Source organism: Acanthaster planci, linkage group LG05 (assembly GCF_054643075.1).
Source record: "Acanthaster planci isolate LZ-2023a linkage group LG05, COTS_SCS, whole genome shotgun sequence".
In the NCBI taxonomy this organism is placed as follows: domain Eukaryota; kingdom Metazoa; phylum Echinodermata; class Asteroidea; order Valvatida; family Acanthasteridae; genus Acanthaster; species Acanthaster planci.
The window spans coordinates 17,007,130-17,033,774 of record NC_141781.1 but is presented as its reverse complement, the minus strand read 5'-3'; the positions used below and the strand labels follow the sequence as shown (position 1 = coordinate 17,033,774).

At 41.0% G+C, this 26,645-nt stretch overlaps 1 protein-coding gene and 1 long non-coding RNA gene across 4 annotated transcripts in view; one reads left to right on the top strand and one right to left on the bottom strand.

The window, feature by feature from the left end:
- The window catches only part of LOC110987941 (bile acid-CoA:amino acid N-acyltransferase-like), a 68,174-nt gene that overhangs the window by 6,787 nt on the left and 34,742 nt on the right, over positions 1 to 26,645 (bottom strand). For 2 of the 3 annotated variants that reach the window (XM_087136828.1, XM_087136827.1), the window contains 5 exons: positions 13,407 to 13,576; positions 12,661 to 12,774; positions 9,937 to 10,025; positions 8,127 to 8,226; positions 2,319 to 2,523 (listed from right to left, as the gene is read on the bottom strand). In XM_087136828.1, the coding sequence (XP_086992954.1) occupies positions 2,319 to 2,523; positions 8,127 to 8,226; positions 9,937 to 10,025; positions 12,661 to 12,774; positions 13,407 to 13,576 (678 nt within the window). The remainder of the gene's footprint in view (positions 1 to 2,318; positions 2,524 to 8,126; positions 8,227 to 9,936; positions 10,026 to 12,660; positions 12,775 to 13,406; positions 13,577 to 26,645) is intronic. The other variant, XM_087136829.1, reaches the window with a different exon arrangement.
- On the top strand, positions 22,136 to 24,031 carry LOC147799132 (uncharacterized). The gene is made up of 2 exons (XR_015425509.1): positions 22,136 to 22,313; positions 22,583 to 24,031. It is a non-coding gene; the product is annotated as an uncharacterized LOC147799132 (long non-coding RNA).

The window sequence follows — 26,645 nt, the reverse complement described above, 5'->3', positions numbered from 1 at the left end:
ATAATGTCAGATTAGACAGGAAAAAACTGAACCCTTTAGTGAATAGAAATAACCCTGTACATCAAACATAATGAGTGAGCTTATATTTCTTCCAAATAGTATGCCTGAAGTGGAGCTGAGGGTCTCCATGTTTGACAAGCTCTCCATCTTGACATTGACGTGGAGTGCTCCTTGTTTCTCCTAAAGTGACCCATTGCATTAGCACAAAATAAAATCTTGACAGTCATGCAAAAAAAGGACCTAGACCAAATGATGGAATTACTGCAGAGTTCAAAACTGAACAGGTAGCATCGTGATATATTGTTTCTCTGAATCAGCACAGGTAGACGTATTGTTTGGCATATTCCTTGAGACTGGTTCATAAATACCACCGAGTGAACTTATTAGCCTTTTACGTATTTTCGTTTTCATCTTGAGTTTCTTTTTCTTCAAGGTCTTTGTAGAATTTCCATTAATGAGACTACACACATAAAATTCAGAGGTACACTTTACCTCCCGTTTGCAACCTTCATATCCAAAATGGTAAAAAAAATGTCTTTTGCACTGTAACAATTTTGGAACTGAAAATTCTGATCATGCTCCCCAAAAAATCATGACCATACAATTATGTACTTTCAGGTCATATACATGTACATTTACGTGAACAATAAAAACAGATCATCATCATCATTCTGCACATGACCATCAAGAGGGTCGTTGTGACCTCCAGATCTTCCTGTCAAGAGCAAGGGACCAGCACTCATGTGGAGACGGCTGCACAGCCTCGGCAACCTGCTTTAAGCCAAGTGAGACGGGCACGACCACGAGGCGTCCTCCAGATAGCAGGTCGTTGACCAAGATGGAATTGGACAGTTGCGTCAGGGACAAGACGAGCATTTTATTCCAATATTTTCTTCCAGTAGATTCCTCTAATGTTCTTGTTTCGTTCTTATTTCCCTTCCTTCAACAAGCATGCAAAAGACCCATGTCTTCGCCCTTAAAGGCCATACAAGGTTGAAATTAAAAAAAGTTTGAACCCCTGAAAATGACCTCCCCCAAAATAATTGGTTCCGTCTGTATCTGTCCTCGATAAAGGATCTGCCTGAGATGAAGGTCATCCTGTCACTGAGCTAAAAGAAAATTGGAATTACAAGAGGTTTAGACTATTGTAACTCCAAACCAAACTATAGATTTTTCAGCTATACAGGATATTATGGCCAGACTGAGCCACAATTAAGATCAAGAAACTGAGATCAGCAAAACAATTTTTTCTACATTGGGTATGGAGAACAATGAATAAATGTAGCCGAACCATAGTCAGGCAAAAATACATTTTTATAGTCAGGCCAAAATGAATTTTAAAATGTTTCAATACAGTCGTTTCACAATACAGTACACCACCAAGAGTTTGCTGCTCACAGGCCACGCTGCCCCGATGAATCGACTTACTGGGCATCTTTGTGCGGCACCCGTAACTTTGGCGTGGTATCCCGCTGTGGGGATTTGATGACAGGAAAGGTATTTTTCGGTACTTAAGGAGGGCGCTGTAGATGTTGAAAACGCGTAAAATAAAAACTTACCGTTCTTCAATAGGACTTCTTGCCCATATGTAATTCATTCCATGCCTCACTTTTGTTTTTCTAAATACATTTTTTTGCAAGCTCGGGAAAACTGGAGAAATATCCATTTTCCACCTCAAAAACTATAGATTTTTTCATTTGTAATCAAATACATTCGCGGTGTACGTCGCCGATCAGATCAAAAATAAGGCTATATATATTGGTTGTTTTCAAGTTATACTTCCATAAATTAAATTGGAAATCATGTCAGTTACAAAGAAATCACGAAAAAGTCAAATCAGAAATGATGATACCCGAAAAATTCGGAGCTCAAAACCGCAAACACTGGGCAGCCATCTTCAGTTCGCACGGGCACGAAACCATTTGACGTGCATGCGCACAAACTAAATGTCCCGCTGAAACATACGTGCACAGTAACTAGCCATACCACAGTAGCTAGCCATATCCCAGCCATGGAACAGGTTGGCAGTTATTGTCATCAATACTTGAGAATGATACCAGCACCATCTGCATGGGGGTTGTATTGTTAATAGCAAAGGACAAATGTCTACCAGAACTCCCACTTGGATATACTGCAGGTTGTTTCTTACATCAAAATGCAAGGTCTTTACGTTCAAAATATCACTTGTATGTAATCATGTTTTGAATTTTTTGCATTTGTTGCCTCGCAGTTGTAGCTACCTTCTGGAGCATTAACCTGAAATGAGTGAACATCACATTAATTATCTCTCATTACAATAATAAAAACGCAAAACTTACCCATTACATTGACATAAGCACGTGTACACACTGGAGCAAAGGGTGGCTCTATTATGTGCCCGGCGCCTTTATAGATTATAGTCTCAAAATTTTCTCTACCAAAAACTCCTCGTCTTCTGAAGGCCTCTGCCAGGTACTCTGGGATGGGCAAGCATTCATCAGCAGAACCACAAATGAAGAGCACATGACCAGTTATCTTTTCAATCTGATGAGTTAAATATTGAAAAAGATCACACGGGTGTCCATATCAAACACCTAAACAGGAACTCAAAGAACTCAAAAGGCTTCAAATATTTCAACGTCTAGGGTTTTGGAGATACACTGGCCACTCAACACATTTTTTCCTTCCACAACTAACAGGGCCGATATCAGAAACGCGGGGTCAAGTTTTGTGTAAGTGTGTGTTTAGTGATTTAACGCTGGGCAAAAATACACAACTGTCATGCAGGAGGATATATTTAAAGCTGGCTATGTTAAGCCCCAAATGCAGCCAAACGAGGAGCTTTGACGACGTGCAGAAGTACACAATAACATTGGACCTTAATCTTTATAAACCCTTAATCCTTAAGATGTTAAACCTAAAATTTACTCTTACCTGGTCCAAAATTGTGATATTCTGTTCCGAAATAAAATAATCTGCGTTACGTTTGTTCCTAACAAGTCAGCCTAGCTTTCGCCAGTATGAGCAACCATTTCTAACTTTTGGGAAAGTCACCTGACCAGAACCTAAACTATCTGCCTCAACCTTTCAGTTTGACGAGCAAATTAGAGGTTCAGGGGTTAGAGGTCGTTTTGGAGGAATGGTATCACTGATTGGTATTACTGACTTGCTGACCCGGTCAACCGACACAGTAATGAACATGTGCGGACACAAACGATTGCCGGCAAGATTGAATGAACTGATTTAATATACTTTTCATCAGCTCATATGATCAAACTGGTGACAAAATTGGAACTTACTTACTTTTTACACTAGAGTTAATGGAGAAAAACCCAAATAGGCCTACTATTAAAAAAACAAAAACTAGAGGATTTCTCTGTCTTCAGAACAGAGCAAAGGGTTTTTCGCATTTCACATTATCACATCAGGTCAATGGTTGTCTAAGCTCTTCCCTTTCAAGAGATCTACAGGCTTTGAACCAATGAGTGAACATTAAATGTCACGTGACTTGTCACGTGATGACGTCATAAACACATGAGGTCAGTGTTCGTCTGAAAATCCACTTTCAAGATATTTCCAAGGGTTGAACTCAATCGGAGATGTACTTCATGAGATATAGTGCTTTGAATAGTGCACCTTAAATGTCACGTGATTTGTCTTCTGATGAAATCATCATCACATCAGGTCATTATTCGTCTAACTGATAGTTTTGCATTTTTGCCAGGTCTTGCGCTCTCCATAACGTGCTATTCATGTGCATCAGGGGGCTCAACTGATCGAAACCACAAAGAGATTTCTGTATTGAAATGAGAGCCAATACTCTTTCATTATAAAACAAACAGTGGAGGATATGGAATAGCACTTTATATACCAACTAAATGTAAAATACTGCATAAGCTTTTGTAGCAACAACTACTTCATCAGATGCACTGAAGGAGAACAGCTGAGCAGGGTGTTTAAGTACTGTCTCTGGCAATGAACAGTGGTGGGGTTGACTCAGGGGATTAACCCTGGTAGTGGGAAAGGAAGCAACTGTCTCTATTGAGTCCCTGGTTGATGCAGTTCAGGCTCCGGATAATCTTTTGTTCCTCGGTTTCCCTTTGAAGTCTGGACTTGAATGGCCTTTGTTGGAGAACAGTGACTTTGAGGTGTTGGAGGGAGTGGCCTGGCAGATTAAAGTGGTGGCAAACGGGTTTCTGTTGGTTATTTTTCCTGATTATCAAGATGTATTTTTTGCGTTGGGGAGATGTTAATTATATATAACGGGTTTGCCCTTACCCAACGTATATCTATAAGCACTGTATGCTCAGTGCTTGTCCGAGAGCTTGCGAAAAAAAAAAACTCACAAGCTTACTCGGGTGGGACTCGAACCCACGACCTCCTGCTTACTAGTGCAGATGTCTTAACCACTCGACCACCGAGCTTGCCGGGGTCGGCTGGCCGGTCCGAGTCAAATGAAGCAGCGAGTTGCAATTGAAAGAACCCTTGATGTTGCTTCGCAAATTGTTGGGCCCTGGAATCTGTGTGTCCGTGTTAATGTGAGGACAATGTTGGCATCTGGGGCTATTGCATGGTGTGGTACAATTGTTGTCGGGGATGTTCAAGCACTTCGGCAAGGTGGACTCGAAGATTGGAGGGCTGCCTGTGGGAAATGAGTGGCTTTTCCTTGAAAATCTGGTTAAGGGTCTCATCATCCTGTAGTATGGGGTTGAGTTTATTGATGATGCGTCGCGGAGGTTTAAGAGGAGGGTTGTAGGTGACAACTAGGGGGGGTACTGTCTTTGCGATTATGTGGCTTATACTGCAGTAGATCGTCACGGCTCCAACGTTTGGCCTTGGTGATCTCTTCAGTCAAAGTCTGGCTGTCATATTGCAAGGCTGTGTTGTAGGGTTGCAAGACAGCCGTCACGATCATTAATTAATGTCCAAGCAGATGCGGTTGTAGCGTAGAGCTTGACTGTACACAATGGACCTGGTGGTGTAAGGAGGGTGGAAGCTTAACGCGTGAAGGTAACTGTTGCGGTCTGTTGGTTTCTTGTACACGCTACTGGAAAGATGACCCTTGTTGATCGTGATGGTGGTGCCCAAGAAGTTTACCTGATGTCTTGAGTGTTCTATGGTGAGTTTGGTGGTGGGATGGAAGGCACTGAAGTTTCGGTGGAACTGTTCAAGGGCAGTTTCACCATGAGTCAATATCATGAAAATATCGTCAATGTAACGGACGTAGAATGAGGGTGCAAGGGGCTGGCTTTGTAAGAAACGTTGCCCATTGCCGTGCCACTGGTTTGACGGTACAGATCGTCGGCAAACTTAAAATAGTTGTGATGGAGAACAAATTCTACAAGTTGACTGGTTGTGGTGGCAGTGATTCCTTCTGGTAGGGAAATTTTGATTCCCCTGAGTCCATCAGCATGAGGGATGTTGGTATACAATGAGGCCACATCCATGGTAGCTAGTACAGTGTTACCCGGTGGGTCAGAGATGTTCTGGAGTTTACGCAAAAAAAGTCTGTGGTGTCCTGTATATAACTAGGCGTACTTGTAGCATATGGGCAGAGTGTGTTATCTACAAAACCACATATGCCTTCAGTGATGGTACCAAGGCCAGAGACAATGGGCCATCCTGGATTGCTTACCTTGTGTATATTGGGGAGCCGACAGAAAGTTCCTGGTCTCGGGTCTTGGGGGGGGGGTCATGCCGTCGATCTGTTGTTTTATGTCAGCTGGAAGCGAAGAAAATAGGGATTTCAATTCCCTTCTTTAGACTGGAGTAGGGTCGGCGGTGAGGGGGGGTGTAGAAGGCCCGGTTGGAGAGCTGTCTTCCCGCTTCTTTGATGTAATCTTCCTTGTTCATTATTACAGTAGCACCTCCTTTATCCACAGGCTTGATCACAATATTTGTGTTATACCTGAGACTGCCAATGGCCTGTCGTTGTACAGGGTTGAGGTTGTAGATGAGTTTCCATTGTTTGGTCAAGATCCCGGAGCGTACACGTTTACGGAAACAATTTAGTTATTTTATTTTTATTTATTTATTCTGATATCCAACAGCGGAGATCCGCCACTTACAGGTATCATGTAAAACAAAAAACATAAGGTATAATACGACGATCATTGTGTACATAAACATTAAATAACATGGAACATTCACTTTCAACAACCACTCGATGTTTCCTGTCGGTTTAAATAGCTACGTAACAGGTTAAGTAACTGAGGATGTACATGATATGATGCAAGTTTGTTAAGTAAAGGATGGTGGTTGACCTGATTAAACGCTTTGGAGAAATCACTGTAGACCACGTCCAGCTGGCCACCCCGATCAACAGCAGATTAAGCTTCCTGTAATAAGGTAGTAAGATTAGTGGTGCAATCCCTACCGGGTACGAATCCATGCTGCTGATCAGAGATAGCGGGCTGGACATGATTTACGAGCTGAGCACATAAAATTCTCTCGAGCACTTTGGAAACAAGTGGTAATAAAGACACTGGTCGGTAATTAGCTACATTTTTCTTGGTACCAGACTTATATGAGGGCACAACATTAGCAGCTTTCCAGCTACCTGGAAAAATTCCTTCATTGAATGATCTTTGAAAAAGGTAAATCAGTGGGGTCACAAATTATATGTGCACACGACTTGAAAACTAAACCGGGAAGATTATCAGGGCCACAAGCTTTTGAAGGATTAATATTCATGAGTTCACGCTCTGTGACGATGGTGTCGATTTGAACAGGTGGCATAGAGTCCAAACTGGCTGGTTGAACATCCATCTTGAAAGCTTGCATATTCTCAAGGATGGAATTGGAACGTTTTTTCTTGAAAGCCTTTTCTTTGGTTTTCAAAGCTTGCAGGAGTTCTCCATCAAACAACGGTGGAGTAGTACGGTGTGGTCTAACTCTTGGCACCACATCTGTGATGGCAGCCTCAACAAAGTCGTGGAAGAGTGAAGCCGCCATGGAACACACTCTAAGGTTCTCTGTAGGTCATTCATATCTGCTTTACGGTAACTGAAGTTCATTCGATTTGATTTAACGTGATTTATTAACGGTGATATGGTGATGGTAATGCTGAGTGCACTGTGGTCCGAACTGAAAACATCATCTCCCACTTGGCAACTTGCTTCCATCTCGACTGAGCAGAGGGCAAGATCAAGAATGTGGTAACCTCTGGTGGTGTTGAAATTGAGTTGACGTAAGTTGTGGGCATTCATTACTGCATCCACAAATATCTCATCGATGGGTGTTTTGGGCTCCGGAAAACTAGTGGTGACATTCCAATGAAGGGTAGGCAAGTTAAAGTCGCCCATCAGACAAATGTTACTTTATTCCCGAGAGGCATTCGTAAGACAGTCCCCAAGATTCGCCAGTGGTTGGCTTCCGCTGTTGGGAGGTCGGTAGAAGATGCCTAGTAGACATCGATCTCTCTTCCGTGTCTTCACTTCAAGCCAGATGAGTTCAAGATCATTCTGTTCAAGATCGGTTCTCCTCTGGCACTGCAGAGAGTTGTGACAGCCCATTAAAACTCCTCCCCTCTCCTATTCAATCTATCTTTACGAAATGTTGTTTACCTGGTACTGTGACTGTTTGTATAAATCAAGTTGTCTCCTTTCCACCACTGTTTGTATTCAGACTAACACAGCTATCCTCGCTCATGCTCAATATGACAAGCACTATATTTAGCAGACTGAAGCGGGACACAATCAACCTGAAGAAGAATTGATGTATAAATCAAGCTGCCCCCATGCAGTGCATCTGATGAAGTAGTTGTTGCTATGAAAGCTTATGCAGTATTTTATATTTAGTTAGGCTATAAAGTGCTATCCCATATCCTCCGCTGTTTGTATTCAGACTAAGACGGCTATCCTCGCTTATGCTCAATATAAAAAAAAATACATTTAGCTCCGTTCATTTTTGAGTGTAAAAAGTATAACAACTTCGTCGGAGCATAAAGTGCTCACTTGTTTCTCCAGATTACAACCTGCATGCTGATTCACGCGTGTAAAAGTTTTGTGTAGAAGCACATGCAGAAATGTTAACCTCTGCTAACGTGACTGGCCCCTTACTGCTTGTTTGTTCTTTCCACAACCAGGAAAAACAAAAACAGCCAGCAGGCAGACGAGGAACCTATGCATTACTGTGTTCATGTGTACCTGAATGAATTCTTTGTTTTTGATGTCCTTGGCTGAAGGCCATCCTGTCAATGGATGGAGAACTCCCTTATCATCAAAAAAAGTACTCTCCGTGTCAAACCTGTGATGTAAATGAAAATATACATAATGAATAATCAGTAATGATTTATTCCCTAATTAAGTTTGTACACTAAAATGCATGTACAAACAATGGCAATGGAATGGTTTAAGGCGTGTACACTGCACATACAAAGTACGTTTACCTCACGCAGTGAACCACCATTGATGGTATGCACAAAAAATTTCTTTGAGAACATGCTATCTTTGCTTGGATCTAACCACCGGTGATGTTCATCACTGAACCTTTTTTTCGGATGAAACATCGCTGACCAAAACATGAATAAAGCCTACTGTGTTTGTGCATTGAATATTTAAATAAGGATAGTTCCTTCAATAAGATAGTGAGTCTGCTGTGCACAAATCTTGCCACTGCAGCTTGTTGGAGAAAAAGCAACTCTCTTTTCTAAACACTAAATCACTGATTACTTTATCATTTGTGGATTTGGGTTGCTGTACAGCAAAGTTGTATTCACTCCAGTCAATTACTTGAATCCAACTTGAGTCCAAAGTTTTGAGGACTCTGATAAGTCCCTTCGGGTAAACGATTCAATTCAAGTCACTTCAGGCTCACGACGTGACTTGAGCCGCTTAACCTATTAAACTGGAATAAGGCTGTAAACAAACTTCCCAATTTGGGGTTTCAGTTCATGTGTTGTGCTCTGACTAGTCATTTTTAAAAAGTTCTTCATGGAATTAAAACAAAAAATATGAAAGTAAATAATTTTGAACATAAATATTATATATGTGTGTACTTAAAACTGGGTAGAATGTTGGAATTCATTTTTGATGTTCATATAGAAATGATTCTAACCAAGGTTGTAAACGAGCTCATACTGAGCTTGCTACTTACTATTATGTACTGTTTGCAAAGGAACGTCTTGTAAAAGCTGTTTGTTGGCTACCGTTAACCGTATTTCAATTCTTTAAATCCTGATAAAAAGTGTCTTGTTAGTGTTCCTTTTTCATTCTACTAGTGCTGACTTCCTTCCAAAATCGTGTCGTTCCTTTGTTGCCTCTTTTATATCACATGGTGTTCAAATATCAGTGACTTATTTCATTGTCAAACTGACTTGACTCAACCTCCTTCATCTGATCCGACTCAAGTTAATTCCTTAAAATGACTTGAGTCACAACAAGTAGTGAATCAACCCTGCTGTACACACCTGTGCCAAGTAGTGCAAATATGCAGGACATCAATACGTCCCTTCCAATTGAGATCAGGGGTCTTTCTATCATTGTGGGATTTTTGGGTCGTTCTTAATGACAAACTATCCTTTCCCTGGCCCCAGACGACACCGGAGCTGATGCTCGTACTACCCCAGAATAGACCTCTTCACGTATAAGTCAAAGGTGTGAGCGGGCCATTGAAAACGTACAGGGGTACAACTTCGATTATCATTTTCTCTCAGGTTTTCTGACTTTGTTGGGTTTTTTTTCAGAAAATTCCATTAAATCGTTTTCGCTATTAGTTTTTAGTGCTCTGTAAAAAGATTTTAAAATCATGATTTTTTTAGTGTGGCCCCCTTCCATCATAAATAGTATAAACTACACCGTCAGTGTTCTTGGAGCCGACCTGTGCATTTGAAAAAAAAAGGGGGTCTATAAAGGCAGGTAGCCCGTTTCTTATCCTATTCCTTCTATTATCTGCATCAACGAGCTGCTGCTGGAAGGCCTTTGTGAACTTGCAGTCTACGTGTAAGTTTTAAATTACCATACAAATGGCTGTGCTTTTCCGTTGAAGTTGAGTGTGACATTTGGCATGAAAGGTGGACAAGAGACACACGCTGTAGCCTTGATTACCTGCAGGATCACACGCTAAGTGTTAGTTCATTGCAAAAACTTTCCTAAAACATTTGCTTTTTATTTTGTGTTTATCTTAAAGTACAAACAAGTGAAACACATTTTGTCTATTTATCCTGAAACTAACATGTTGATGGGTAGACACTTGAAAGATTATTAATAAAAGCTACGTACGTTTCAGTTCTGAATGTTATGAGATTGTTGGGTGATCTTAACGTTATTCTGAATCCCTAGCCTTTATTGCTGCTTGATTCTAATGATTATTTACATTAATCACTATTCATATCTTTTTCTTTCAAATTATGGCTGAAAGAGTTCATTTAACCAGGCAGGTACTGTAGTTTTAATTGTTTTTATTTTTAGGCGAATTATAATGTTGTGGGGACATGCCTCTGTCAATGCCCACAATATTTTTGGTCCACACTAAACCGGTGAAATGATGAGCACCAAAAAGGGACGACCGACATTTCTCATGTTCACTCGGTAGATTTTCAGGTTTTCAGAATTTGCGTCCACTGTTATCGAAAAACCTCAATTTTTTACAAGCAGAAATTGGATGTTACATGTATTTTGACAACTCTTAGTGCACCACTGCCTAGCCAAGTTAACGTGATGCCCCGAAGTGGACAACCAAGTTTCTCATTTCCTATAACTAGTAAGTTTTGTGCGTAAGGAGATCCGTTTTTATAAACCTGAATTGTCTGTTGGCAGAACTGTTGATTCTACTTTGAATCTATAAGAAACTGACTAGGTCCTTACAAGTCAATTGGTAAGATGATCATAACTGATTGGAACGGGATTTGAACCTGTGAGGTTGCATAGTGTAATTGGGGGTGATCCCTGGCTTTATGGTGTTTCGGGTTTTATGGCTAAAAAAGGCATTGACTGAACTGTAGACTCCAGTCACTTGTCTTGGACTCAGGTCAGACTTGAGTCGCTATTTTTGTGACTCGTGACTTGACTTGGATTAACAAAAAAACGGGCTTGTGCCTTGACATTGACTTGCACATTTGGACATCTTTACCAACGCGTATCAGAAAACTACTCAAGCGAACCCATAAAACTTCGTTAAACCATGGAGGAAGGACACAGAAGGAGTTTCAACTCTGGCACATCAAAGTGCTCGTTGATCATTACCGCCCTGTCAAACAATAGTATACATTCCAAAAATGCCTGATTACTGCCTGCAGCTTAGCCGGACAAGTGGGGCCAGTAATATCCTTGCAATATTTGCGGAGTTTTCTTTACAGTTAACTGCAATGTTTCGCAGTGACAGGGAAATAAAAAGAAAACTATCCAGTATTAGATTTACTTTTGTCGTCATGAATATTTTCTTTAGATTTTGATGCACTTTTCCATTATCCATGCAATGTTTGTAATTTTATTTTGTCACTCCAAAACGCCAGTTTTAAAAAGTCTTTCTACGAATTTGGCTGAGACTGGCCAACAACATGTTGACCACCACAGGACAGTTACGTTCACGAAAAACAAAATGCGCTGTTTCCTCACAAGGAGTGGTCATGAAATCTCATAAGATACCTTTTTGTGTGATTTCAGTAATAAAATGATTCAAATAAAAACACAATATAACTTCGCTATTTATTCCCAAAACAACTCCAGAAGAAAGCGTTCGATAAGGGCAATAACTGCACATGAACACTTACGGCACACAGCCTAATACACTGTATAAGCAACTGCGCAAGCATTAAATTTGTCAGATCATACCAGGCGCCAACGATGGTATGAATATTCAACTTCCTATACTGCAGTACATAACGTTTTAAGGATGCAGATTACCAGCGAAAAATTGCGGCGACGACCATGGGGTACAAAGGGGGCTTATGGTTAGCGAGCATTCGCTGCACTCTGGCTATGGACATACCAGGCATGCAAGAAAGCAAATTGGCCAGATGTTGTAGCCCAGGCAGTTCAAACTCCTTGTGTGTCCTTCCTCCATGGTCAAACTCGCGATTTCTCCTTCGGTCTTCTCTGCCCAGGGCCATGTCTGAATCACTTGGCTCTGGCTCGAAATCACACATTACATGACTTGACTTGTACTTCGACAAAAGACCCGTGACTTGCTGGAGTTTAGACCAAGTTGACTTGTGACTTGACCTGTGATCGAATTACTTGTGACTTGACTTGTGACTGGACCTAATAACTTGTGACTTGGCTTAAACTTACAAATATTGAGTCATTACTTGACTTGGCCTTGCAAAAGTTGACTTGCTACCACTTCTAGATATTGACAAATAAGAAGGCCACCATTGCAAAGTAGGGCTGGAGAGCTCAGTTGATAGAGCACCACTACGATATTCCAGAAGTTCAAATCCTGCTCCAGACAATTTTTTTTGTTTATCTTTATAATTGATTTATAAGCACCTAGCCAGTTTCGTATACAGTTGCGAGATGAATGTTATTATATTGTGTGATTTTGTACCTATTTTAGAAAGAGAGATTGAAGCTGTTAAAATCGCTCTCTTGTGCTATCATTTAAGGCAGCAATTCATGAAGTGAAACCCATGAAAATACCCGTATTTGAAAAAGATCAATTTTTTTTGTTTTGTGATGCAATTGTTTCCCTTTCCCCATCTGAAGTGATAAATGTATATACATGTACATTTAAGTTGAATACCTGTGGGTATTTCAAGGCCAAGTGAAGTGCTACAGATCCTCCTAGCGATGATGCTGCTATTCCTATTTGGCTAGGCTGAACATAAGACTGGCTGGTTAACCACCTTAGTGCCTCCTGAGAAGAAATAACGGCATTTCGTGAAAATATCTCCTTTTTCTGGTCAAAGATAATGGCACTCTGACTTCAGACGAAAACTGTGTCTCCTGCATATGCAGCGAAGGTTCAGGCCATAAATTTAAATTCCTAAACTCCTCACGTTGGTTAAAACAAATGTGTCCATGACTGGAAAGAAGCAAAAGTAAAATTTTGAAACTTCAAAGCAAGGCTCTTCATGGCGATAAATTCGACTGTGCCAACATATTTCATTTGTTTTTAGTGATATTACACCTTTGTTAGTGACTTCAGTTAGATATTTTGCAAGCTTTATGACCCGTGTTCCGGTAGTCATTCAATCACCCTTGCAGCAAATGTTTAGGAAATGATCCTACATGTCTTTGTGCATTGAATAACATGCATGGCAACCTAATACATATAATAGGTTAGATTTTTATAGTTTTCTTTGAATGAACATTGCAGTATGCAACCCCTCTCTAAATGCATGAGGTTTGAAAAAAAATGTTCACCGCATGTGAACTCTGTTGTAGCTTTCTTAAATTGGAAAGAAACAACTGAGTCAAACCATGGCATTCTAATATTTTCGTACTGTTTCAAATTATTTGTCGTCACTAAAGAGTTTCAAAATTTACCTCGAAATACTCAAAGTCGATATTAAGCATGCTTTCTGATAAATCTTCATAGGAAAAGATGGGTAGGGCGTAGCTTACATAGCCACGGGAGGCCAGCAAGGCGGCACGGAATTCCATCAATCCTCCTGCAGTACCAAACATATCCAGCACTGCAGGAAATGGACCTGGACCTTGTAACAAAACAGAATGTGAGGTGGACAGTTTAGACCACATTTGGTTGCCTCACCGTTACAAAAACTTTGCACTTGTAATATCAGGGGTTTTTTAGCAAGGGGTACGACCAATTGAATTTAAGAGAAGCAAGCCAGAAGTACAGTCCTTGCTAAAGTTTAGAATGCATGACCAAAAAACAAATTGAAAGTCAATTAACATTTTTATTTGTCGGGCATAAGGAGGCTCTGGCTATTGGCATGGATGGATACATGAACAGAAAGCAATAATTTTATGGTAATGTGTATACTACTTTGGGTTGCTTACATAAATTTACTGAATTAATTTTCTCCAACCAACCTTAACTGAGTGATGGTTGTGTAATATAAATAAATTCTCAGTAGAAGGGCTAATATACTTAAAGTTTTGTGAATTTTGTGCATGAGTCAGTTTTGGGAGAGGGAGGGTGGGGTGGGAGTACTGGGGTATCATTTTGCTGAGATTTCTGGCCTTTTAAAAAAATTTTCCATGAAGGCATTCCTTTTGTCAAGAATTTTCCATTTTGTTGACGTGGTTGTTGATTACAAGACACTTTCACCTGCTCAGAAACAAATCCGCCTCGAGAGTTCTGTGTTTTGCCGAAGTAATATCAATAAACAGTGCCACAGGCAGACTACATAGTTTTCTTTGAGGAAATTTTGGGGCTTAGAGGGCAAAAAAATATGCGATAGCACAATACCCTGTTTAACACATCGGTGCACCTTGTACCACATTTGGAGTTTGGATTATTTTGACCAAGCTAAAACATGACCCCGTCTGGAAAATGCATTTTCAGCGCCAGTAACCTTCTCAAAATACAAAAGTGGGTGTTGGTTGGATTTAGAGAGACTTGCTTTAGGTCACTATACTTGAAGAAATCGAATAACCCAGGCTGAAATTTTACCACCATTAGAGGCAAAAAATCCCAACATCCCGTACTTCGAGATGTTTACTTGCACCGGTTTTCTGCACACCAATTCTGACGCTTTGCTAATCCATGTTTGCAAAGTTACGTTATCGTAGCCTCATCCATTAATTTCTTCTTATTTTTAATATTTATTTCCATACAAATTTGCATGTTCATGTGCGATCTTCTTTCTTCTACTCGCGGCGCTCATTTTAATCAAGTAAGGCTCTACTTAGAAACTCTTCAGGTAGACTGTATTTCCACATTCGTGCAATACGTTTAACCCTACCATTACAATAGGCGGCTTTAGTTGACAACGCAAACAAGTGTGTATTTGCCTGGGGACCCCCTATTGTTCCTCTTTTGTTTGTACTTTAACTTTTTTAGAAGACCACCCATATGTTTTGTACACAGTTGTCAATCGGGGACCTTGTTGTCCTCTATTGTTCAAGGTCCCCAATTGAATGCAGAAACAAACTCACGCACCCCCGCTTGCCGCACGTGCACGTACGCTTCCTTACCGCAGGGGACTTTAGTCGACAAATGGAGCGCTCCACTTTGAGAGCTCGACTTGTCTTTGTCTGCTGCCCTCTGTTGGTGTATTTTATGTAGTTAAAACGTGTGCGCTTTCCTCTTTCTTTTGATATAGATTGTCATGGAGGCCGCCATTACGACTTCTCGGGAAAAATCCATGTGAAATTTGACAATTACGCACCAGACTTCCCGATTTTGTTCGTTTATCATGGATGACAGAAACGCTCAGTTACTGGCTAAGATTTTTGCTGATAGTGATTCTGAAAATGAAAGTAGCAGCAGAGATGAAGATTTTGGCCATGAAACTTCAGAATTTGCGTCTGATTCTGATGACACCGAGCAACCAGGACCGAGCAATGGGAGTGGCAATCGTGGGCAAGTCACTGGGCCAGGTCGTGGGACGCATGCTCCCCGTGTACGTGTGCGCGGTGTGGGGGTCTGAGGGTGGAGGCAAAACGAAATTTGTCCAGGATTGTCGGCATTGGTCTCGCCGTGTATGTGCATGCCATGTCGTTCAGGGATGTGTTGTATAGTGTCGTTTTCAGAAAACACAGGTTGAAAATATGAAGATATATTACGGGCACATAGTACAAATAAAGAAGGGAATATAAATATTTATTTTGGTATTGTGTAACCACTACAAAGTGTGATATTGGGTAGCTAACTCCTATGGGGTAAGGAATCTAAAGGCATTTTCAAGGGGGCGATGATGTGTGCATCGTAGAGTATGAGTTTGTAGGAGTGCATTGTATACGAAGCACCATAGTTGTGGTGGTCATGCCGACACATTCCCCGAGTCGTCCTCGGCCGACGTCAGCGAACGGTCAAGGCAGAGGCAGCCAAGGGAGCAGGCCCGTTTCGGGGCAGTCTACCGACTGCCTAACCTGATGGCGTAAATCTGTCATCATGACCATTTAGGTGCAAAGTTTCAATCCAAACGTGCTTCAAATAATTTGACTCCTCATCCGATGGCGTCATGACATTAGGTACCGTTTCACACCGGTACCTCACACACGTGTTGACTGGATATAGAAAAAGATCATCTAAATCATTTTTCAGGCAATTCGGTCGAAATTCGCCACAGATATCTATTCAAAATTAACTTTTCGTAATTTTCAACCTGTCACTAGAGGGCACTCGACATTTAGGTAACGTCATCAGTAGATGATTTGAAGAAAACTATTCCCAACAGACTAACACCGGTGAAAATAACTCGATACTTATTAGCACAATCAAACAATACGACCACTTCCGGTTTCGACCGGAAAGGAGGGTCACTTGATTTGACCCACACGAGATGAATTCAAGATCACATTTTATCTTGCCACTTGCTGCAAACAGAGAGGCCACGGCGGGAGGCCACGGTTGATTTTATAAGGATTTTTGTAAATTTAACGGAATAACGGAACGGAATTTAACGCCATCATGACGTAAATATTAAAGTATTATCTTCATTTTATAGTCAGTGCTTGCTGTAACTTTATGGAATGATTGATAAGGTACCAAAATTGTGCCTCAAAAACGTGTACAAAGTCAATGGGCTGTAATAGATATTGAAAAATCAATAATAAATCAATCAGTTGATGACGTCACCATGACGTCATGTTTTTAGGACAATCTATGCATTAAGCTTCGTCATTGTAGGACCATCTATGCACAAGGTTTCGTCATTGGTATAAGTTTGATGATAATCCAAAGTTGCAAAAGCACTAAAGTCACCGGTAGAAAAGAAAAGTGTACAAAATGAACGGGTTTTTGAGCAGAAGAAAAAGGAAGAAAAAAAAAGGACAAAAAAAGGCCTTTTTCGCAAAATTGCGAAAAACCTCACTAGAGGAACTGCGTCTGTCTCAGGGACAGAAGACAGGGCGTTTTTGCATTATTGTGGCTGTGAAGAAAAGTGCTTTGCTGGCATAGCACAAAATGTTTCAGAATATCATATTTATACACTTGACCATGACCTGTCCTGTGATGACGTCATCATCACGCAAGGGCAATATGCGTGTGTCAATATTCCTATGAAGCACTGCCTTTCAAGGTATCTGCAAGATATGAACCCGATAGGACATCTACTTCAGGAGATACAAGGCCTTGAAGTGTACGCCTTTATTGTCACGTGACTTGTCTCCTGATGACGTCATCATCACATAAGGTCAAAACTCCTTTAAAGCACACTATTTTCAAGATATCTGCAAGATTTCAACCTGACGGGACATCTACTTCAGGACATATAGGGCCTTAAAGGGTGCGCCCTTTCACGTGACTTGTCTCCTGATGATCACATACCTTATGTACCCCTAAAGCACTCCCTTGACTTGACTTGATTTGATCCACACGACATGAATTCAAGACCACATTTTATCCTGCCACTTGCTGCAAAAAGAATGTACAAATTTAATGGAGTACTTATATTTTCAAAATTTAATAATCACTCAATGACCTCATCATTAAGTAATTATTTACGTAATTATCGTTGCTTTATGGTGAGTGTTTAGTGTAACTTTGATGACGATCGAACATTGCTTAGTTACCAAAGTAGTGCCTCGAAAACGTGTAGAAAATCAACTAGCTGAAATAAATATTGAAAAATGAATAATAAATCACTTGATAATGTCACCATGACGTTGTGTTTTTAGGACCATCTATGCATAAAGGTTCTTCATTGTATAAGTTTGATGAAGATCCGAAGTTGCAAAAGCACTACAGTCGCGGCGACAAAAACGTGTACAAAACGAACGGGTTTTTGCGCAGGAGAGGAAGAAGCAACGAGAGCTTATCTGTCTGTTTGCTAACAGAACAAAGGGCTTTTTTGCATTCTTTTGTACATTTTGAACAACTAAATCATCATGACATCAAGTCATCTTTCGTATATAACACCCCTCGTTTAAGTTATCTGCAAAGTTTCAACCAGATAGAACATGTACTTCAGGAGATATTGGGCTTTAAACAGTGCACCTTAAATGTCCCGTGACTTGTCTCCTGGTGACGTCATCATCACATCAGTACAAAAGTCCTCTAAAGCACTCCCTTTCAAGAAAACTGGAAGATTTGAACCCGATCGGACATCTACTTCGGGAGATACAGGGCCTTAAACAGTGCACCTTCAATGTCGCGTGACTTGTCTCTCGATGACAGCATCATCAGATGCGGTCAATATTCCTCTAATACACTCCGTTTTGAAAATATCTGCAAGATTTGAACCCAATAGGACATCTGCTTTAGGAGATATAGGGCTTCAAACAGTGCACCTTTAATGTCACGTGACTTGTCTGCCGATGACGTAATCATCACATGAGGTCAAATTTAATCTAAAGCACTCCCTTTTCCAGATATCTGCAAGATTTGAACGTGATTGGACATGTACTTTGGGTTATAAAGGGCTGTAAAGGGTGCCATTTTAATGTCTCGTAGCTTGTCTCCTGATGACATCATCATCCCATGAGGTCAACTTTTATCTAAAGCACCCCGTTTTCAAGATATCTGGAAGATTTGAACCCGATCGGACATGTTCTTCGGGATATATAGGCCTTTAAAGAGTTTGCATTAAATGTCACGAGACTTTTCTCCTTATGACGTCATCATGACATCAGGTCAATATTTCTCCACACCCCACGCTTTTGAAGATATCTGCAAGAAATAAACCCGATCGGACATCTACTTCGGGAGATACAGGTCCTTAAATAATGCACCTTTAATATCACGTAACTTGTCTCCTGATGACGTTATCATCACATCAGGTCAAATATCCTATAAAGCACTCCCTTTTCAAGATATCTGCAAGACTTAAACCCGATCAGACATGTACTTCAGAAGATATAGGGCCTTAAAGAGTGCACCTTTAACTTATGATGTCACGTGACTTGTCTCCTGATTACATCATTATTACATGACGTCAAAATTTCTCTAAAGCACTCCCTTTTCAAGGCATCTGCAACATTTGAACCAAATTGGATGTACACTTTTGGAGATACTGTACTTTAAATGGTGCACCTTTATTGTCACGTGACTCGTCTGCTGCTGGCATTGCCATCCCTAGAGCTCAATTTGCGTTCCTAAACCTTCCCTTCCTAACTACATGCAAGGTTTCAACCCAATAAGACATGTACAATACAATACATAATACAAAACATTGTACTTATCGCGGAAAAGGTACATATTAGATTTTTAAACATTTGTTCTTTTGGCGCTCCATACGTGCGATCTGTCCTCGGTAGCTCATGGTCGGCATTTTGCCGAGTCCCAAGTATAATGCCCTACGCACTCTTCGCCGTCTATGTTGCAGGCAAATATTGGGCGTCCACACACCCACACACAGTAGCATATGCACAGCTCTGAGCGAAATGGGATTTCCGAGTTGGCAATTTATATTTTAGGGGTTTTTTGTCGGCGGCGCTTCACGTGTGTGAAAAAGTACACCTTTTATATACTTCATGCAACTGACTCCAATGTTTTACCTGTCATCTCATTCACAATTCACGCTTATATCGCTTACGGTTGATCTTTTACCGAATTTTGAAGAATAAAAGAAGTTCTTATTGTAACCTCCGGTCTCATGATGTCATCAGCCCCAATCTTCACTCACGTGTTAACAGTGTAAAGATAATCATCTACATCAATTTTCAGGCGATTCGGACAAACTCCGCCACAGACATCTATTCAAAATTCACTTTTAGGAATTTTTAACCTGTCGCTAGAGGGCACTCGATAATTAAGTGATGTCATTAGTAGATGATTTGAAGAATACAATACCCCGACAGACTAACACAGTTGAAAAACAACTTGATACCTTTTACCATTTATAACAAAATAGACCACTTCCGGTTTTGACCAGAAAGAAGGTTCATTTTATATGACCCACATGAGATGAATTCAAGATCACATTTCATTCTGCCACTTGCTGCAAACAGAATGTTGCGGGAGGCCACGATTGGTTTTATATGGATTTTTTATAAATTTAACGGATTATTTAAATATTCAATATTCAATAATAAATCACTTGTTGACGTCATCATGACGTATTTATTTCAGTATTATCTTTGTTTTATACTCAGTGCATTCTGTAACTTTGAGGACGATTAACGATTACTAAAGTACCAAAATAGTGCCACGAAAACGTGTACAAAGTGAATGAGCTGAAATAAATATTTAAAAATCAATAATAAATCACTTGATGACGTCATCGTGACGTCATGTTTTGGTACACATCTATGCAATAATGACTATGTCAATGCTAACTTTGAATGTTGTGGGACAAGAGATTAATGGCAAAAGTCCTGCACAAAAAATATGTGCAAAGTCTCTTGGCTTTGGGCCCAAAAAGAAAAAGAACCCCGCCAAAAAAAACAGAGGTTATCTGTCAGTTTGCCAACAGAACAGAGGGCTTTTTTGCATTGTTTTGCAATTTTGAACAATTTGTGTATACTGGAGAAGTAAAGGCACAAAAAAAAAGTCAGGGAATATAATTAAAAACTAATGTTCAACAGAAAATGTTTTATCAGTGTAACTTTGGTTACATAGTGATATAGTGATGATGTTCATGTGACTGATCATATAATGATGTCATCTGCAAATCGTGTGAGTTTTTGAATAAACCATTTGCATTTATAGGTACAATAGGTCAAAGGTTTCAGCCGAATCTGACATGAAGTTTGGAAGATATAGTGATTTTAATAATTAGGGAATAAAAATGTGGTGGAGCGTGTATAAACTTGTTGTTAATAACCGATGAGGGACCTGGACGCCGATACTGGCCCGCCCCTTCAGTGTCACTTGCTTGTCACGTGATGACTTTGTCAACACATCATGCCAGTTTTCATCTCAAACACATCCCTTTGCGGATACAAGGTTTCAACCCGATCGGACACGTACTTTAGTTAATGTAGCCATTTCAAATCTGTGTACAAAAAGCTATGGGAAAAAATAAAGATTGAAAATTTCAAAATAATTTACATGATAACTTCATCATGACGTCACTACTTTGGTAGAATATTTGCCTTATCATCTGTGCTTGGTGTAACTTTTAGACCAATTCAAGTCTGCTAGCTGAAGATATTGCAACTTGAAATCTATGTACAAAGTCTATGGGAAAATCAAAGATTTAAAAATGCATAACAAATCATATGATGACGTCATCAATTTGGAAAATACTTTGCATGTGGGTCGTTATTGGGTTTAAGTTTGATAATGATTGAAGATTGCTAAGTGACGTAAACTGTGTCTCAAAAACGTGTACAACGTGAATGGGCCGAAAACAATATTGAAAAATCAATAAAAAATCACTTGATGACGTCATCATGACGCCCTTTACTTACAATAATTTTTGTATCACGGTCTTTGTTCGCTGTCACTTTGATAACCATCAAACATCGGAACGGTTATAAAATTGTACCTTGAAAACGTGCACAAAGTCTTGGGCAAAAAACTCATTTGCGGAAACTCTGCTCGCTTAAGTTCATGTCACGTGATTTGCACTTAAATTGAACAATTTTAATGAAATATTACTTCACATTCCTATTCTTAGGCATATTTCAAATAAAATGACAGAGCGTAAAGTACCCGATTTCTCTTTCGGTCTTATAGTAATCTTGCGCCAAAGCTAAAGACTACTTGTTCACTTGTGTTAAGTAGAAAAACGTGTACAAAACCTATGGGGAAAAATTAAATATTCAAAAATGAATATAAAATAAGGCAATGACGTCATCGTGACGTCATAGATTAGCTGTAAATCTTGCATCAGGGTCTTTGTTAGCTATTATTTTTCCATCCATCAAACATTGGAAGGTTACCAAAATTGTCGCTCAAAAACGTGTACAAAGTCAATGGGCTATAAACTCGTTTGCAGAAACACCACTCCTTTAAGTCCATGTCACGTGATTTGTGCTTAAACTGAACAATTTTTATGAAATATTACTTCATATTCGGACTCTTAGGCATATTTCAAATAAAATGACAAAGCGTAAAGTACCCGATTTCTCTTTCAGTCTTATAGTAATTGTAACCGTCGACGCTCCATACTTTATCCCTTTTTAGTGACTTTGGGCAGGCCATACTACGGTCGTAAAGTTCACGATGCAATGTATAACATTTTAGCGGGCCGCCGTCCATGTGATCGATCGCCAGCATCAGCATACAGACTTTTTGTCCACCTCGCTCTGATCTATTCCCAGAAGGTGATATCTATAAACGAATAAGTACATTCTAGATCTGCAGTTTTTGACCATCCATTATATACTGAAGTAAAGAAGAATTTTTGGGGTCTGTCTTCGATAAACGGCACAGTGGTAAGCGTGTATTACTTTGGTTCATGTATAGCATATAGGGTCTACATGTACTTGTAGTCTTACCGTTCCGTGTACTGTACACTACATACATACATGTAAATGCAGTTTGGACGGAAATAGTAAGGATTTGTTCCCGAGTTTGACAATATCTTCAGGTTTGCAATTTGGACCAGTCACATCTGTCTTCACATGACATGTACTAGGGCTTACCAATTGTTGTGTTGATGTGTTTTCTGACATGCATATTTTCTGTACTTGTTTACCTATAGTTCTTACGGCATTCGAAGTGGGAACTTCTGCTTTTAACCAGAGGTCAGAAGTAAATAAAACTTGAAAGACATGCCAGTACAAGAACGTGTTGAATGTAATTCCATCAATTGTCGGAGACAGGCACAGTAAGAACACTGCGTTACTGAGGCAGTACGCTTGTCTGCTCATGCAACTTGGAAGCAAAGAGACCCTGGCCTAGTTTGGGAGGTGACCGCAGTCAACTTTCGGCAAGCAAATGTCACTGCAGTGCAGTTGAACCCCTGCGCTCGGAATGCTGTACCCAAGGGAACCCATGTTGGCCTGATTCAAGTTGGAACCCAAGTCAACTCAGCACCAGGAAGCAAGCGTCACTCGCAGTGGGTACATCATCGACATGCAGACCGGAGTCAACAGCAGCAGGGACTTGACTGCTCGTATCCTACTGTCAAATAAACTGGAACAGTGAACTGTATGAGTTGACGTTATCACATATTCATTGTAAATACAGTTTCGAGTGAATTTAGTTTAAAGTTTCACACATTGTACACTACTTGTGCATTAGTGATACACGTACATTTACTCTCGCAGTTCCTTCTTGCATTGTTGAATTTCCATGCAATTTCCTCCATTGTAAGAACAATTCTAAGTGAACTTGGTTCAAAGTTTGAAGTACTCATTGTATAAGATTACTTATGTGTGAGGCATACACACATGCTTGCAGTCCTTTTGCACTGTTGAATTTTTAAGTAATATCATCCATTGCAATTACAGCTCTTAGTGAATCTTGTTTATAGAAATACTTATTGTGTGGGAGATGTTAATGAAGTATACATGTTTCCAGGTTTTGCATTGTTGAATTTGTATGCACAAGCTCATGGAGAAAACTTTGATTGTTGATCTATTGTTGCACTTTGATGAAGGTATTGCTGCTTTGGAATAATGTTGCGATCAGTTCTTCTTAATGTGCATGTTGTGTACACTTTAATTTACAAGGTGTAACATTTGTGTAGAACTCAATTTGGATGTTCAATCGTAATTCAAGTTAGTTCACATTCAGGTCGTGAGCAATTCTTGTAATGATTTGGCAAGCTTTGCAATAATTGTGTGTTGCATTATCCCATTTTTCAAATGTTTTGAGCCATCTGCCATCGATCATAGCAAGATATGGCCACTTCACATCCGCGGGTCAGGGAGAACAATAGAATTGAGGTCTTCCGTTGGAACGTACGTAAAAAGTTGTCGTTTTAGGGAGTTGGGTCGTTGTTACGTGTTGCTAACACTCGAAACGACATGGCGCCCTGAGTGTCACGAGGGGAGACTCACCACTATATGTTTGCAAGGGGATAATTCTTGAATCAGGGGGGACACTCATCACTTTCACATTTATTACCTGTACCTGCTGTGACTGACTGGAAGTCTACTCAAATTTTGGGAGAGCTGGAATAAATGCCAGAATCATCAAAATCAGACAGCCGTGTCTCAGGGCATCTGTTCGTCTGTCAAGAGACAATTGATACCCCGGCTCTACGCGGAGCCCCCTCAACATACTACAGTTTTTGGTAACACGGATGGGGTAATGTTGATGCAGTTTGGACGCTGGTGCTGTTGATTTTGACGGGTGATTTTCCAATTGCGAGCCGGGAGACTTCAAGCTGTGCGGTAGTGTGCTACGCCGAGGTACTGCGGCGGTGTACGGGGTTGCCAACCAACAGTCAGGCGGCGTGCGTTGGCCGGGCCGACGCGGGTGTGCTGAGCCAGGCGGAGGTTTGTGAGCTGGACCGGCGTAGAGCGTGCTGTACCTGTCGGCGTGCGGGGCCAAGGACGCGGAGCGGTCCGGTGTGCGGCAACGGAGGACGGAGTTCGTCGAGGATTTCTACCGCCAGGAAGCTGTCCATCTCCAAGTGGACTGGACTGGACTTAAGTAGTAGTAAATTGCTCGAAGTTTGGTTCATGTAGCGAGTTGTTGCCCAATTGCTGTACATATAAGTGGGATTCCAGTCAGTTGCAGGTAAAACTTGTTGACCTATTAATTGCAGTTGTAGGCCTAATTGTGATTTGGTTTTGTAATTTTGTAAAGTTACTGAGTAACGTTAGTGTACTTGTTGTATGGTGGTGTAATGGCGACCTCGGAGTCTGCTCTGGTCGAGTAGTTAGTTAAAGGGCAAACGGATGCTTTGAAGCAGAGCCGACCTACTGTACAGAGGCCAGTTAAGTTTTCATGTTTTTCCGGTAGGCCAGTAAAACCAGGGGATCCGACAGTCAAAGAATGGCTCGAGGAAGTTGAAATATATTGTCAACAGTGCAAGATACCTGGTTCGGAAAAAGCGCAAATTGTGTTGAACCATCTGAAGAGTACGACACGTGATGAGATCAAATGCCATGGAGAGGCAGGGTTAAATTTTGAGTCTCTCAAGAAACTTCTTCATAAGCACTTTGGGGGCTGGGAAACGGTTCAGTCATTGCATAAGGCCTTGTATGAGCGTGTAAAATTAGAAGATGAAACACTTATGGATTTTTCCAGGGTTCTGATCAGAATGTATGATCGGATACTGGAAGTGGCCTCTGACAGTGAGAAGGTTTCGCTGCAAGGTCTCCGCGACAAAGTTCTAATAGGACAGTTTGTGGCGGGGGCTAAGAGTCAGGGTGTCAGACTTGAGTTAAGGAGATTAGAGTTGTCCAAGTCTCAACAAACATTTCCTGAATTGCGTGATGCTGTGCTGGAGATTTTTCGTGACCTTGAGAGAGCTCCAAAGGCAAAGCGTGCTCAGATAAGGCAAGTCGTCGCAGATTGCGATGAGGAAACACATGATCAGAGATCTGATGTGTTTGTTAATAGTGCAATGGGAAGCAAGGATCCCAAGCATAGTACAGAGTTGCAACAGATGTTGCAACAGCAGCATCAGATTATTAAGTGCCTGCAGGAACAGCAGGCCCAGTTGCAGAAGTAACAGGATCAAGTACTTGATCTTATGAAGCATTTGCTTCGTAGTCAGGAGTCTAAGGTTGTAGACAAGGGTGAAGTTATGAAACCTTTTGGGAGGAAACAACTTGTTTGTTTCTCGTGCAAGCAACCAGGCCATTTTAAGAGTAGTTGTCAAAGCTGAGACAGGAGTGCAAGCACTAGTAATAGGGGCACGCCAAGCCCTAAGGCTACAAACCCGGTTACTGTTCAGTCAAGGGGTGTGCAGCCACAAAGTAGGGGAGAGTTAAACTGACTCCCCTCACCACTGTGGGCCAAGTGGTTGAGGGATTTGAGAAAGAGGCCCCGCCCAAACATCAGACTGATAAGGGAATGGGTTCCAATGTTAGGTCAGTAGATGAAGTCCTTGATAAACTGGTACGCATCATTCCAAGGGCGCAGGTAGAATTGGCAGGTGTCCCAGTTAGCGTTGTTCTTGACACTGGGGCGGAAACCTCCCTTATAAGTGCAGCATTTTATAGGAGTAAATTGGCCGCACATGTGACCGGAGTGGAGCCCGTGGGTACCTATTTACGCGTGTTTGGCGTAGGACCTTGTGAGGTCCCAGTTGAAGGATATGTCCAGATTCCCCTGAGGGTTTTCAACCAGACGGTTGAGGCACATTTCCTTGTAGTAAAAGACAGCCCCGAGGTTGGTTTGGGGAGTGGGCGTGGCCCCGTTCTTTTGGGTTGCAATGTTTTGCACCAGTTAAGAAACATGGTGGTAGATCCCTCACACCGAGATGCAGAGCATGGAATGTGACATTACAGTGGTATAATTTGACGAAAAGGGAGCCGGGTAGGGTTTCGGTAGAGCAAAAGAAGCCTGTAGTTGTCCGTACGGGGCGTTGTACGACATTTATTCCCCCTAGGGAAGTGCGTTCCGTAAAGTGTAATGTGCGTGTACCTTCAAATGTGTGGGAAGGGAAGACTGTGGTGCTAGAGGGAATTCGGGATAGAATTTCGGGAGGGGGAACAGCATCAGCTCAGTTGGATCCAGGGTTAAGCAGTGGCTTAAGGGTCTATGATGCATGTGAAGTTGTGCGTGGGAACAAGGTAAATGTTCTTGTAGCTAATATGGGTGCACAAATGTTAGCTATTCCCCCACATTCTCAGGTGGCATTC